The sequence below is a fragment of the Bombina bombina genome, chromosome 12 (assembly GCF_027579735.1).
Source record: "Bombina bombina isolate aBomBom1 chromosome 12, aBomBom1.pri, whole genome shotgun sequence".
NCBI lineage: Eukaryota > Metazoa > Chordata > Amphibia > Anura > Bombinatoridae > Bombina > Bombina bombina.
This window is the reverse complement of record NC_069510.1, coordinates 145,237,849-145,254,133: the sequence shown is the minus strand read 5'-3', so window position 1 is coordinate 145,254,133 and position 16,285 is coordinate 145,237,849. Positions and strand designations below refer to the sequence as shown.

The following is a 16,285-nucleotide window of genomic DNA, read 5'->3' as shown; positions in this document are numbered from 1 at the left end:
CACTCCCTTCTCTCTCTTGAGTCCTGCACTCCCTTCTCTCTCTCCGGCACCCCCTTCTCTTCTGAACTCCCCCTTCTCTCCTGCACTCCACTCCCCCTTCTCTCGCACTCCACTCCCCCTTCTCTCTCCTGAGTCCTGCACTCCCTTCTCTCTCTCCTGCACCCCCTTCTCTCTCCTGAGTCCTGCACTCCCTTCTCTCTCTCCCAAACACCCTTCTCTCTCTCCTGCACTCCCCATTAACTCTCCTGAGTCCTGCACTCCCTTCTCTCTCTCCTGCACCTCCTTCTCTTCTGAACTCCCCCTTCTCTCCTGCACTCCACTTCCCCTTCTCTCTCCTGAGTCCTGCACTCCCTTCTCTGTCTCCTGCGTCCTGCACTCCCTTCTCTGTCTCCTGCGTCCTGCACTCCCTTCTCTCTCTCCTGCACCCCCTTCTCTTCTGAACTCCCCCTTCTCTCCTGCACTCCACTCCCCCTTCTCTCGCACTCCACTCCCCCTTCTCTCTCCTGAGTCCTGCACTCCCTTCTCTCTCTCTCCACTCCCCCCTCTCTCTCCTGAGTCCTGCACTCCCTTCTCTCTCTCCTGCACCCCCTTCTCTTCTGAACTCCCCCTTCTCTCCTGCACTCCACTCCCCCTTCTCTCCTGCACTCCACTTCCCCTTCTCTCTCCTGAGTCCTGTACTCCCTTCTCTCTCTCCTGCACTCCCCATTCTCTCTCCTGAGTCCTGCACCCCTTCTCTCTCTCCTGCACCCCCTTCTCTCTCTCCTGCACTCCCTTCTCTCTCTCCTGCACTCCCCATTCTCTCTCCTGAGTCCTGCACTCCCTTCTCTCTCTCCTGCACCCCATTCTCTTCTGAACTCCCCCTTCTCCCCTGCACTCCACTCCCCCTTCTCTCCTGAGTCATGCACTCCCTTCTCTCTCTCCTGCACTCCCCATTCTCTCTCCTGAGTCCTGCACCCCCTGTTCTCTCTCCTGAGCCCTGCACCCCTTCTCTCTCTCCTGCACTCCATTCTCTCTCTCCTGCACCCCCTTCTCTTCTGAACTCCCCCTTCTCAATCCTGCACTCCCCCTTCTCTCCTGCACTCCACTCCCCCCTCTCTCTCCTGAGCCCCTCCCTCTCTGTCCATCTCTCCGGAGATCAGCATCTGTCACTCTGCAGCCTTCCCCCTCCCCTCTGCTAAATCTCTCATCTCACATTATTTCCTCCCCCGTCTGTTATCTCATTGTTCCCGGTGCCTGTCCCTCCCCCGCCTGTTATCTCATTGTTTCCCGGTGTCTCTCCCCTCCGTGCGTCAGGTGTAGCCTCTCTCCTGCGTGTGTGAGTCTCCCCCTCCCGCGTCCTGAGCTGTCAGCTGATTGTTTCTCTCCTATCCCCCCCTTACACACAGACACCACCATCTCTCCTCCCCTCTCTCCTGCAGCCAGCTGCTTTCTTCTGTCTCTCTCTCTGGGATCGGACTTATCAGCAACCCGGGCACAGGATGGCACCAAGCGGGCTCAAGGCTGTAGTGGGAGAAAGTAAGCTGGGGGTACCGGGGTTTTGCTGGGCATCTGGGGGGCGGGTGAGATGGGGGGCCTATACCTTACTGCCTGACATCTGGTGCTATTGTCACTCTGACCCCTCCCTGTGAACTGCAGCTGTATCTGCATTATCCTCCATCCCCTGCTGCACTCACTGCATCCTGTTCCTATGTGCCCATCCTCTGCCCTCCATCATCACCCCCTGCATCCTAATAGTACATCTCTCTCCTCATACTGCATCTTCTGCCCTCCATCATCACCCCCTGCATCCTAATAGTACATCTCTCGCCTCATACTGCATCTTCTGCCCTCCATCATCACCCCCTGCATCCTAATAGTACATCTCTCGCCTCATACTGCATCCTCTGCCCTCCATCATCACCCCCTGCATCCTTATAGTACATCTCTCTCCTCATACTGCATCTTCTGCCCTCCATCATCACCCCCTGCATCCTAATAGTACATCTCTCTCCTCATACTGCATCTTCTGCCCTCCATCATCACCCCCTGCATCCTAATAGTACATCTCTTGCCTCATACTGCATCTTCTGCCCTCCATCATCACCCCCTGTATCCTAATAGTACATCTCTCTCCTCATACTGCATCTTCTGCCCTCCATCATCACCCCCTGCATCCTAATAGTACATCTCTCGCCTCATACTGCATCTTCTGCCCTCCATCATCACCCCCTGCATCCTAATAGTACATCTCTCGCCTCATACTGCATCCTCTGCCCTCCATCATCACCCCCCTGCATCCTTATAGTACATCTCTCTCCTCATACTGCATCCTATGAGCTCCATCATCACCCCCTGCATCCTTATAGTACATCTCTCTCCTCATACTGCATCCTATGAGCTCCATCATCACCCCCTGCATCCTTATAGTACATCTCTCTCCTCATACTGCATCCTCTACTCTCCATCATCACCCCCTGCATCCTTATAGTACATCTCTCTCCTCATACTGCATCCTATGAGCTCCATCATCACCCCCTGCATCCTTATAGTACATCTCTCTCCTCATACTGCATCCTATGAGCTCCATCATCACCCCCTGCATCCTTATAGTACATCTCTCTCCTCATACTGCATCCTCTACCCTCCATCTCTCCTCATACTGCATCCTCTACCCTCCATCATCACCCCCTGCATCCTTATAGTACATCTCTCTCCTCATACTGCATCCTCTGCCCTCCATCATCACCCCCTGCATTGTTATAGTACATCTCTCTCCTCATACTGCATCCTCTACCCTCCATCATCACCCCCTACATCCTTATAGTACATATCCTCTGCCCTCCATCATCACCCCCTGCATCCTTATAGTACATATCCTCTGCCCTCCGTCATCACCCCCTGCATCCTTATAGTACATCTCTCTCCTCATACTGCATCCTCTACCCTCCATCATCACCCCCTACATCCTTATAGTACATATCCTCTGCCCCCCATCATCACCCCCTGCATCCTTATAGTACATATCCTCTGCCCTCCATCATCACCCCCCTGCATCCTTATAGTACATATCTCTCCTCATACAGCATCCTCTGCCAGCCATCATCACCCCCTGCATCCTTATAGTACATATCTCTCCTCATACAGCATCCTCTGCCAGCCATCATCACCCCCTGCATCCTTATAGTACATATCTCTCCTCATACAGCATCCTCTGCCCTCCATCATCACCCCCTGCATCCTTATAGTACATCTCCTCATGCTGCATCCTCCTCCCTCCATCATCACCCCCTGCTTCCTTATAGTACATCTCTCTCCTCATACTGCATCCTATGAGCTCCATCATCACCCCCTGCATCCTTATAGTACATCTCTTCCCTTATACTGCATCCTCTGCCCTCCATCATCACCCCCTGCATCCTTATAGTACATCTCCTCATGCTGCATCCTCTGCCCCCCATCATCAACCCCTGCATCCTTATAGTACATCTCCTCATGCTGCATCCTCTGCCCCCCATCATCACCCCCTGCATCCTTATAGTACATCTCTCTACTCATACTGCATCCTCTGCCCTCCATCATCACCCCCTGCATCCTTATAGTACATCTCTCTACTCATACTGCATCCTCTGCCCTCCATCATCACCCCCTGCATCCTTATAGTACATCTCTACTCATACTGCATCCTCTGCCCTCCATCATCACCCCCTGCATCCTTATAGTACACCTGTCTCCTCATTACACTGCTGCACCCTCTCCTTATTCTTCATCCTTACTGACCATTGTCTTCCTTTGCTTCTCCAGCCCTGTCTGTTCTCTCATTCCTCTCTTCAGGTTCTATTCTCACGTCACTATTATCTGCTGCCGTGCAAACCTGTTCATCACAATCTCCATTCCTTCCTCCTGCTCCCTCTCTCAGACAGCTATTAATCCATAAATACTCTGCCTGCCGCAGTTTCCCTAACGCAGCACTCTCCTATATCTGCAGCATCGCCTAGCTGTAGCCGTTTACTGAATCTGTTTCCCATCATTCCATCTGCTCTTCTGTACATTATCGTCCATCCTTCTGTACATTATCCGTGTGTCCTTCTGTACGTTATCCGTGTGTCCTTCTGTACGTTATCCGTCTGTTCTTCTGTACATTATCCGTCTGTTCTTCTGTACATTATCCGTCTGTTCTTCTGTACATTATCCGTCTGTTCTTCTGTACATTATCCGTCCTTCTGTACATTATCTGTCCGTCCTTCTGTACATTATCCATGTGTCCTTCTGTACATTATCCGTCTGTCCTTCTGTACATTATCCGTGTGTCCTTCTGTACGTTATCCGTCCATCCTTCTGTACATTATCCGTCCATCCTTCTGTACATTATCCATCTGTTCTTCTGTACATTATCCGTCCTTCTGTACATTATCCGTCCTTCTGTACATTATCTGTCCGTCCTTCTGTACATTATCCGTCCGTCCTTCTGTATATTATCCATGTGTCCTTCTGTACATTATCCGTCTGTCCTTCTGTACATTATCCGTGTGTCCTTCTGTACGTTATCCGTCCATCCTTCTGTACATTATCCGTCCATCCTTCTGTACATTATCCATCTGTTCTTCTGTACATTATCCGTCCTTCTGTACATTATCTGTGTGTCCTTCTGTACATTATCCGTTCGTCCTTCTGTACATTATCCGTCTGTTCTTCTGTACATTATCCGTCCGTCCTTCTGTACATTATCCGTCCGTCCTTCTGTACATTATCCGTCCGTCCTTCTGTACATTATCTGTCCGTCCTTCTGTACGTTATCCGTGTGTCCTTCTGTACATTATCCGTCTGTCCTTCTGTACATTATCCGTCTGTCCTTCTGTACATTATCGTCCGTCCTTCTGTACATTATCCGTCCATCCTTCTGTACATTATCCGTCTGTCCTTCTGTACATTATCCGTGTGTCCTTCTGTACATTATCCGTCCGTCCTTCTGTACTTTATCCGTCCATCTTTCTGTACATTATCTGTCCGTCCGTCTGTACATTATCCATGTGTCCCTCTGTACATTATCTGGCCATCCTTCTGTACATTATCTGTCTATCATTTTGTACATTATCTGTCCTTCTGTACGTTATCCGTCCATCCTTCTGTACATTATCCATCCTTCTGTACATTATCCGTGTTTCCCTCTGTACATTATCCGTGTGTCCCTCTGTACATTATCCGTCCGTCCGTCTGTACATTATCCATGTGTCCCTCTGTACATTATCCGTCCATCCTTCTGTACATTATCAGTCCGTCATTTTGTACATTATCTGTCCTTCTGTACGTTATCCGTTCATCCTTCTGTACATTATATGTTCGTCCTTTTGTACATTATCTGTCCTTCTGTACATTATCCGTGTGTCCTTCTGTACATTATCCGTCTGTCCTTCTGTACATTATCGTCCGTCCTTCTGTACATTATCCGTCCATCCTTCTGTACATTATCCGTCTGTCCTTCTGTACATTATCCGTCTGTCCTTCTGTACATTATCCGTGTGTCCTTCTGTACATTATCCGTCCGTCCTTCTGTACTTTATCCGTCCATCTTTCTGTACATTATCTGTCCGTCCGTCTGTACATTATCCATGTGTCCCTCTGTACATTATCTGGCCATCCTTCTGTACATTATCTGTCTATCATTTTGTACATTATCTGTCCTTCTGTACGTTATCCGTCCATCCTTCTGTACATTATCCATCCTTCTGTACATTATCCGTGTTTCCCTCTGTACATTATCCGTGTGTCCCTCTGTACATTATCCGTCCGTCCGTCTGTACATTATCCATGTGTCCCTCTGTACATTATCCGTCCATCCTTCTGTACATTATCAGTCCGTCATTTTGTACATTATCTGTCCTTCTGTACGTTATCCGTTCATCCTTCTGTACATTATATGTTCGTCCTTTTGTACATTATCTGTCCTTCTGTACGTTATCCGTTCATCCTTCTGTACATTATATGTTCGTCCTTCTGTACATTATCCGTCTGTCCTTCTGTACATTATCCGTCCGTCCTTTTATACATTATCCGTCCTTTTGTACATTATCCGTTCGTCCTTCTGTACATTATACGTTTATCTTTCTCTAAAATATTGCATGAAAAACACAGCATATTTTTGCTTCCATCCCTTTTGATAGTATTTTAAATATTTTTGTTTAGATTACCTCATTCGTCCCTCTATATCCTATCCTTTTACTATGCCCTAATATTAATATATACTACTCTCTTACTATGTCCTAATATTAATATATCCTACCCTATTACTATACCCCCAATATTAATATATCCTACCCTCTTACTATGTCCTAATATTAATATATCCTACCCTCTTACTATGTCCCCAATATTAATATATCCTACCCTCTTACTATACCCCTAATATTAATATAACCTACCCTCTTACTATGTCCCCAATATTAATATATCCTACCCTCTTACTATACCCCTAATATTAATATAACCTACCCTCTTACTATGTCCCCAATATTAATATATCCTACCCTCTTACTATACCCCTAATATTAATATATCCTACCCTCTTACTATGTCCTAATATTAATATATCCTACCCTCTTACTATACCCCTAATATTAATATATCCTACCCTCTTACTATGTCCCTAATATTAATATATACTACCCTCTTACTATGTCCTAATATTAATATATACTACCCTCTTCTATGTCCTAATATTAATATATCCTACCCTCTTACTATGTCCTAATATTAATATATACTACCCTCTTACGATGTCCTAATATTAATATATCCTACCCTCTTACTATATCCTAATATTAATATATACTACCCTCTTACTATGTCCTAATATTAATATATCCTACCCTCTTACTATGTCCTAATATTAATATATCCTACCCTCTTACTATACCCCTAATATTAATATATCTTACCCTCTTACTATACCCCCAATATTAATATATCCTACCCTCTTACTATACCCCTAATATTAATATATCCTACCCTCTTACTATGTCCTAATAGTAATATATCCTACCCTCTTACTATACCCCTGATATTAATATATCCTACCCTCTTACTATACCCCTAATATTAATATATCCTACCCTCTTACTATACCCCCAATATTAATATATCATACCCTCTTACTATACCCCTAATATTAATATATCCTACCCTCTTACTATGTCCTAATATTAATATATCCTACCCTCTTACTATGTCCTAATATTAATATATCCTACTCTCTTACTATACCCCCAATATTAATATATCATACCCTCTTACTATACCCCAAATATTAATATATCCCACCCTCTTACTATACCCCTAATATTAATATATCATACCCTCTTACTATACCCCTAATATTAATATATCCTACCCTCTTACTATACCCCTAATATTAATATATCCTACCCTCTTACTATACCCCTAATATTAATATATCCTACCCTCTTACTATACCCCTAATATTAATATATCCTACCCTCTTACTATACCCCTAATATTAATATATCCTACCCTTTTACTATACCCCTAATATTAATATATACTACCCTCTTACTATACCCTGATATAAATATATCCCACCCTCTTACTATACCCCTAATATTAATATATACTACCCTCTTATTATGTCCCTAAAAATTAATATTGGGGACATAGTAAGAGGATTGAAGATATTAATATCATTATATTCTACCCAATTATAATGTCTCCTGTATCAATATCACCCCTTATCATTGCCCCATTATTATACCCCAAATATCAAGATCACCCACATCTTATCATTTCCTCCAATATTACTTATTCCATTATCATACCCCCAAAATCACCACCTCTTATCATGTACACCAATATTATTTACTACATTATCATACCTCCAATGTCAATATCACCACCTGTTATCATGTCTCTCAATGTTATCACCCAACCCTTAAAGGGACAGTATACACCAATTTTCATATAACTGCATGTAATAGACACTACTATAAAGAATAATATGCACAGATACTGATCTAAAAATCTAGTATGAAACCTTTTAAAAACTTACTTAGAAGCTCCCAGTTTAGCTCTGTTGAAAAGGTTGCTGGAAAGCCCACTGCAAGTGGTTCTATAGCAAAAAAAAAAAAAAAGCAGACACCCCCCCTCCTTACTCCTCTGCATATGAAAAGACCATTTACGCAAACAGGAGCAAGCTGGAGTAGGTAGACATCAGTATTCTCCTAAAACTTTGGGGCTTGGTTAGGAGTCTGAAAATCAGTGCGATGTTATTTAAAAATAAGCAAAACTATACATTAAAAAAAAAAAGCTGTAGAGGCTATATAAATGGATAATCTACAAAACATTTATGCAAAGAAAAAACTAGTGTATAATGTCCCTTTAATCATGTACGCCAATATTATTCACTACATTATCTTACCCCAAATATCAATATCACCCCCCTATTATGTCTCTCAATATTATCACTCAACCCTTAATCATGGGGGTATAGTAAGAGGGTACGATATATTAATATTAGTGACATAGTATTATTAACCCCTTTATCATATCCCAATATCAATATTACCCACCTCTTATGTACCTAATCCCCATTATCTTACCCCCAATATCACCCACCTCTTATCATGTACCTAATCCCCATTATTTTACCCCCAATATCACCCACCTCTTATCATGTACCTAATCCCCATTATCATAACCCCAATATCACCCACCTCTTATCATGTACCTAATCCCCATTATTTTACCCCCAATATCACCCACCTCTTATCATGTACCTAATCCCCATTATCATAACCCCAATATCACCCACCTCTTATCATGTACCTAATCCCCATTATTTTACCCCCAATATCACCCACCTCTTATCATGTACCTAATCCCCATTATTTTACCCCCAATATCACCCACACCTTATCATGTACACCAATATTATTTACTACATTATCATACCCCAATATCACCCACACCTTATCATGTACCTAATCCCCATTATCTTACCCCCAATATCACCCACCTCTTATCATGTACCTAATCCCCATTATTTTACCCCCAATATCACCCACCTCTTATCATGTACATAATCCCCATTATTTTACCCCCAATATCACCCACCTCTTATCATGTACCTAATCCCCATTATTTTACCCCCAATATCACCCACCTCTTATCATGTACCTAATCCCCATTATTTTACCCCCAATATCACCCACCTCTTATCATGTACCTAATCCCCATTATCATAACCCCAATATCACCCACCTCTTATCATGTACCTAATCCCCATTATCTTACCCCCAATATCACCCACCTCTTATCATGTACCTAATCCCCATTATTTTACCCCCAATATCACCCACACCTTATCATGTACACCAATATTATTTACTACATTATCATACCCCAATATCACCCACCTCTTATCATGTACCCAATCCCCATTATAATATCCCCAATATCACCCACCTCTTATCATGTACCTAATCCCCATTATTTTACCCCCAATATCACCCACCTCTTATCATGTACCTAATCCCCATTATTTTACCCCAATATCACCCACCTCTTATCATGTACATAATCCCCATTATTGTACCCCCAATATCACCCACCTCTTATCATGTACCTAATCCCCATTATTTTACCCCCAATATCACCCACCTCTTATCATGTACCTAACCCCCATTATTTTACCCCCAATATCACCCACCTCTTATCATGTACCTAATCCCATTATTTTACCCCCAATATCACCCACCTATTATCATGTACCTAATCTCCATTAGCATAGCCCCAATATCACCCACCTCTTATCATGTACCCAATCCCCATTATCATAACCCCAATATCACCCACCTCTTATCATGTACCCAAACCCCATTATCTTACCCCCAATATCACCCACCTCTTATCATGTACCTAATCCCCATTATTTTACCCCCAATATCACCCACCTCTTATCATGTACCTAACCCCCATTATTTTACCCCCAATATCAGCCACCTCTTATCATGTATCTAATCCCCATTATTTTACCCCCAATATAACCCACCTTTTGTCATGTACCTAATCCCCATTATCATAGCCCCAATATCACCCACCTTTTATCATGTACCCAATCCTCATTATCATAACCCCAATATCACCCACCTCTTATCATGTACCCAAACCCCATTATCTTACCCCCAATATCAACCACTTCTTATCATGTACCTAATCCCCAAATTTAATAACCCTAATATCACCCACCTCTTATCATGTACCTAATCCCCATTATCATAGCCCCAATATCACCCACCTCTTATCATGTACCCAATCACCATTATCTTACCCCCAATATCACCCACCTATTATCATGTACCCAATCCCCATTATCTTACCCCCAATATCACCCACCTCTTATCATGTACCTAATCCCCATTATTTTACCCCCAATATCACCCACCTCTTCTCATGTACCCAATCCCCATTATCTTACCCCAATATCACCCACCTCTTATCATGTACCTAATCCACATTAATTTACCCCCAATATCACCCACCTCTTCTCATGTACCCAATCCCCATTATCATAACCCCAATATCACCCACATCGTATCATGTACCTAATCCCCAATATCACCCACCTCTTATCATGTACCTTATCCCCATTATCTTACCCCCAATATCACCCATCTCTTATCATGTACCTAATCCCCATTATCTTACCCCCAATATCACCCATCTCTTATCATGTACCTAATCCCCATTATCTTACCCCCAATATCACCCACCTCTTATCAGGTACCTAATCCCCATTATTTTACCCCGAATATCACCCACCTCTTATCATGTACCTAATCCCCATTATCTTAACCCCAATATCACCCACCTCTTATCAGGTACCTAATCCCCATTATTTTACCCCGAATATCACCCACCTCTTATCATGTACCTAATCCCCATTATCTTACCCCCAATATCACCCACCTCTTATCATGTACCTAATCCCCATTATTTTACCCCCAATATCACCCACCTCTTATCATGTACCTAATCCCCATTATTTTACCTCGAATATCACCCACCTCTTATCATGTACCTAATCCCCATTATCTTACCCCCAATATCACCCACCTATTATCATGTACACCAATATTATTTACTACATTATCATACCCCAATATCACCCCCTTTTATCATGTCTCTCAATATTATCACCCAACCTTTAATCATGTCCCCGATATTACTAACCCCATTATCATATCCCCTGTATCAATATCACCCACCTCTTATCATGTTTTTTGCCTTCCAAAGACTGACAATTTCACCAACTTTCTTTAGTGACAAATCACTTTGGTCATGGATCAGACAGAACATGCAATTTAAGAGATATTGCCATTTACCCCTATTGTTAAATTTACTTTGTTCTCTTGGTATCATTTGTTGTAAAGTATACTTCGGTAGGCTCAGGAGCAGCAATGCTTTACTGGGAGCTGGTTGGTTGGTACGCATATATGCCTCTTGTAATTGGCTCGCCTAGTTCCCAGCAATGCATTGCTGTGCTGAAACTGACATTAAAGGGACAGTCTACACCAGAATTTTTATTGTTTAAAAAATAGATAATCCCTTTATTACCCATTCCCCAGTTTTGCACAACCAACACAGTTATATTTATATACTTTTTACCTCTGTGATTACCTTTTATCTAAACCTCTGCAAACTGCCCCCTTATTTCAGTTCTTTTGACAGACATCCATTTACACCAATCAGAGCTGGCTCACTGGAACTCCACGTGCGTGAGCACAGTGTTAACTATATGACACACATGAACTAACACCCTCTAGTGGTGAAAAACTGTCAAAATGCCCTGAGAGAAGCGGCGGCCTTCAAGGGCTTAGAGATTAGCATATAAACTTCCTAGGTTTAGCTTTCAACTAAGAATACCAAGAGAACAAAGCAAAATTGGTGATAAAAGTAAATTGGAAAATTGTTTAAAATGACATTCTCTATTTGAATCATGAAAGTTTATTTTGGACTAGACTGTCCCTTTAACTGACAGGGGTTGGACATAGCTATATACAGGCAATAGTGCTATATTAACATACTGTAACACTTGTCCCTTTAAAGTAAATTCAATGCATTGCTGATACTGAGCATGGCCAATGATAGGCTGCTATGCACATATGCTGCTCCTGATTGCCTAAACAGCCACGTTCAGCTCTTTACCAATAGCTTATTACTAGTCTGGAGCTGATTTTGCGAGGTTTAAGCACATTAGTGGAATAAGAAAATGCACCAATGCATTCGAGGATTTATGCCCACGATGGGGGTGCATGTATCATCTTAAAGGGACAGTCTAGTCAAAATTAAACTTTCATGATTCAGATAGAGCAGCAATTTTAAGCAACTTTCTAATTTACTCCTATTAGTTTTTTCTTCGTTCTCTTGCTATCTTTATTTGAAAAAGCTGGAATGTACGCACCCTGTGTAGCACTTGCTGATTAGTGGCTACATTTAGACTAAGCTTATATTAAAGGGACAGTCTAGTCCAAAATAAACTTTCATGATTCATATAGAGAATGTAATTTTAAACAATTTTCCAATTTTTTCACCAATTTTGCTTTGTTCTCTTGGTATTCTTAGTTGAAAGCTAAACCTAGGAGGTTCATATGCTAATCTCTAAGCCCTTGAAGGCCACCTCTTTTCTCAGGGCATTTGACAGTTTTTCACCACTAGAGGGTGTTAGTTCATGTGTGTCATATAGATACCACTGTGCTCACGCACGTGGAGTTCAGGTGAGCTAACTCTGATTGGCTAAAATGGATGTCTGTCAAAAGAACTGAAATAAGTAAGGGGGCAGTCTGCAGAGGCTTAGATACAAGGTAATCACAGAGGTAAAAAGTGTATTAATATAACTGAGATAAGGGGCAGTCTGCAGAGGCTTAGATACAAGGTAATCACAGAGGTAAAAAGTATATTAATATAACTGAGATAAGGGGCAGTCTGCAGAGGTTTAGATACAAGGTAATCACAGAGGTAAAAAGTATATTAATATAACTGAGATAAGGGGGCAGTCTGCAGATGCTTAGATACAGGGTAATCACAGAGGTAAAAGTGTATTAATATAACTGAGATAAGGGGCAGTCTGCAGAGGCTTAGATACAGGGTAATCACAGAGGTAAAAAGTATATTAATATAACTGAGATAAGGGGCAGTCTGCAGAGGCTTAGATACAAGGTAATCACAGAGGTAAAAAGTATATTAATATAACTGAGATAAGGGGCAGTCTGCAGAGGCTTAGATACAGGTTAATCACAGAGGTAAAAGGTATATTAATATAATTGAGATAAGGAGCAGTCTGCAAAGGCTTAGATGCAAGGTAATCACAGAGGTTAAAAGTATATTAATATAACTGAGATAAGGGGCAGTCTGCAGAGGTTTAGATACAAGGTAATCACAGAGGTAAAAAGTATATTAACCCTTTCGTGACAGGGTTAAAGTGCCTACATCGGAACAACTGTTCCGATGTAGACAAATTGAAACTACGCGATCGTGCATACGATCGTGAGATTTCAATTATTGGATCGCATCTGGGGGGCGTCCCTACAATCCTAGGAACGCCCTCCAGACCGCGATTATATCCCTGAAGCACAGAAGGCTTCAGGACAGCCGTTAGTTATGACGTTCCATTCCGTCATAACGGCTTTAAAGCCCAGTCTAATTATGACGGAATGGAACGGCATAACGGCTTTAAAAGGTTAATATAACTGTGTTGCTTGTGCAAAACTAGGGAATGGGTCATAAAGGGATTATTTGTCTTTTTAAACAATAAAAATTCTGGTGTAGACTGTCCCTTTAAGTGTCCAAAACGTTGTTTTTAATGATTGACTTTTTACATTTGTGCAGTTTTAGTGAAATGTTCCTTGATAATTATGGCCGTGTGGTCTGCTGTAATCTAGCTTGTCACTCGCCTCATACACATCTCCTCTAGCCCCTCCCCCATACATCTGCACACTGTATAGCTCTCCTTGCAACATAAACCTTTGACCTCCATCATCATTAGTCACAGCTTTTTAATCATCTTGTGGTTAAAGTGGCGTCCTTCTCTCTTACTCCCATTAATAAGAGATCAGCCTTGCTGGCAGCCATATTTATTCTCCTCTGCAGCTGGCGACTCCTTGTTTTCCAGTCATGCAGCAGTGGCGTATTATGGTCATGGACAGTACAGTGTGTATTGTATATCAGGAATGCTACATGGTGTATTGGTGGTTCCACTGTGTCAAGTCTTTTTCAATGCCCTTCATTTTCTCCCCTTTAATTTGTTCCCAATGATCTATTTCACCTGCTGGAATCTATTACATTGTTTACAAATCGTCCCTTTACCTTTCTATAAGTTTTTGAAATAGCAGATTTTGCCTGTGGTATCCCTACCTATAATGAAAGTTTCTAAACTTAAAGGGGACATAAAACCCATTTTTTTTCTTTTATGATTCAGAAAGAGCATGTGATTTTAAACAACTTTCTGATTTAATTATATTATCTAATTTGTTTTGTTCTTTTGGTATCCTTTGTTTAAAAGGATACCTAGGTAGGGTCAGGATCTGCTGATTGGTTGCTACACATATATGCATTTTTGTTTTTTACTCACCCAAAGTGTTAACTAACTCCCAATAGTGCATTGCTACATCTTCAACAAAGGATACTAAGAGAATGAAGCAAATTAAATAATAGAAGTAAATTGGAAAGTTGTTTAAAATTGTATTCCCTGTCTGAACCATGAAAGAAAAAATTTGGGTTTCATGCCCCTTTAAAGGGACATTGCCGTCAAAATGTAAATGCAAATAGATAAATTACATCTTTGAATAGAAACATATTTGCAATATACATGTATTAGCAGAAATGCTTCTAGTAAAAGTTAACATTTTCCTCTGCACGTGCATGTGAAGCATAGCTAGATATTCTCAGTACAACAGTATTTTAAATACTGCAGCTGCCCAGATTTAAAATGGGGATCATATAATTTTATCAATTAACAAATTGAGTCATTACCAGATGATAAAAGCATCTTAGGCTCTCTGAGCAAGTGCTGTGTTTAAAATGCTTGTGCACAGAGCATATTTAAATACACATTTGAAACAGCTATAGATTTTATTATGAGCATTTTTGCTAATACATATATATTACACAAATGCTTCTGTTCAAAACTGACCAACAAATCTAGAACAAAGTCTAGAATCAAAGGGGGCGCTACAGAGTCCAGCCCAAAAGAATATGAGGAATAGATGGTAAGCCTATGTGCTTCAGGGAAACATACTTGTGCACCAGTCAGCCGCTCTCTGCAATCACACAAATCCGTGATGATTATACAAAATCCACACAGTCTGAAAAACAGAAAAGAAGAGGCGCTTCCTTGTGCATATCAACTAAAAATAGGCAGGTAGATATCAAATGCGCTCTCGTGCTCGCAGAATACTCACAAAAGTGGCAGCACTCAGATGTGCTGTTGGAAGCAAACTGGGGTCTCACAGCGCCCCAGCTCGCTGGTCTCCCGGTCCTTGGAACCACTGTGGGAAAATAGACTCCAAACTCTGTGCGTTTCACAGCCAAAACAACAAAGGAGGTGTGGCTTATGACCAACAGTAGCTAGTCAGCGGTATCAAGTGATCATGTAGATCAAACTTACAAAGCGATATGTTAAAAACACACTTTTAATGTAAATAAAACCTATACATAAAAACCATTGATGCACTTATAAGTACATGAGTGTGCTATACGCTACGCGTTTCTCCTGAGGTCTGTAGACTCACGATAGCTTCCACCGCTTGAAACCACTGAGGACGTACGTCCTTGGTCATTAACCGACAGTTTTTGTAGGACGATCCCTGTATGTCCTTGGTTGTTAAGGGGTTAAAGGGACAATGAACACAATTTTTTCTTTTATGATTCAGGTAGAGCAGTAATTTTAAGCAACTTTTTAATTTATTGCTATTATCAATTTTTCTTTGTTCTCTTCTTCATGTAAATTTAGAAGCCGGACCATTTTTGGTTCACAACCTGGGTTGTGCTTGCTGATTAGTGGCTAAATTCACCCACCAAAAAACAAGTGCTGTCCATGGTTCTGAACCATTTTCAAATAAAGATAGCAAGAGAATGAAGAAAAATTGATAATAGCAGTAAATTAGAAAGTTGCTTAAAATTGCTGATCTATCTGAACCATGAAAGAAAAAATGTGGGTTTAGTGTCCCTTTAAAGGGACAGTCAACACCAGAATTTTAGTTGTTTTAAAAGATAGATAATCCCTTTTTTACACATTCCCCAG

The 16,285-nt window shown here is 41.7% G+C and overlaps 1 protein-coding gene across 2 annotated transcripts in view; it reads left to right on the top strand.

Annotated features, from left to right (window-relative positions):
- Window positions 1-1,190: 1,190 nt before the first annotated feature.
- The window catches only part of STXBP1 (syntaxin binding protein 1), a 128,883-nt gene continuing 113,788 nt past the window's right edge, over window positions 1,191-16,285 (top strand). Inside the window, exon 1 of one of the 2 annotated variants that reach the window (XM_053695926.1) lies at window positions 1,191-1,515. In XM_053695926.1, the coding sequence (XP_053551901.1) occupies window positions 1,479-1,515 (37 nt within the window). In that variant the 5' untranslated portion in view covers window positions 1,191-1,478. The remainder of the gene's footprint in view (window positions 1,516-16,285) is intronic. The other variant, XM_053695925.1, reaches the window with a different exon arrangement.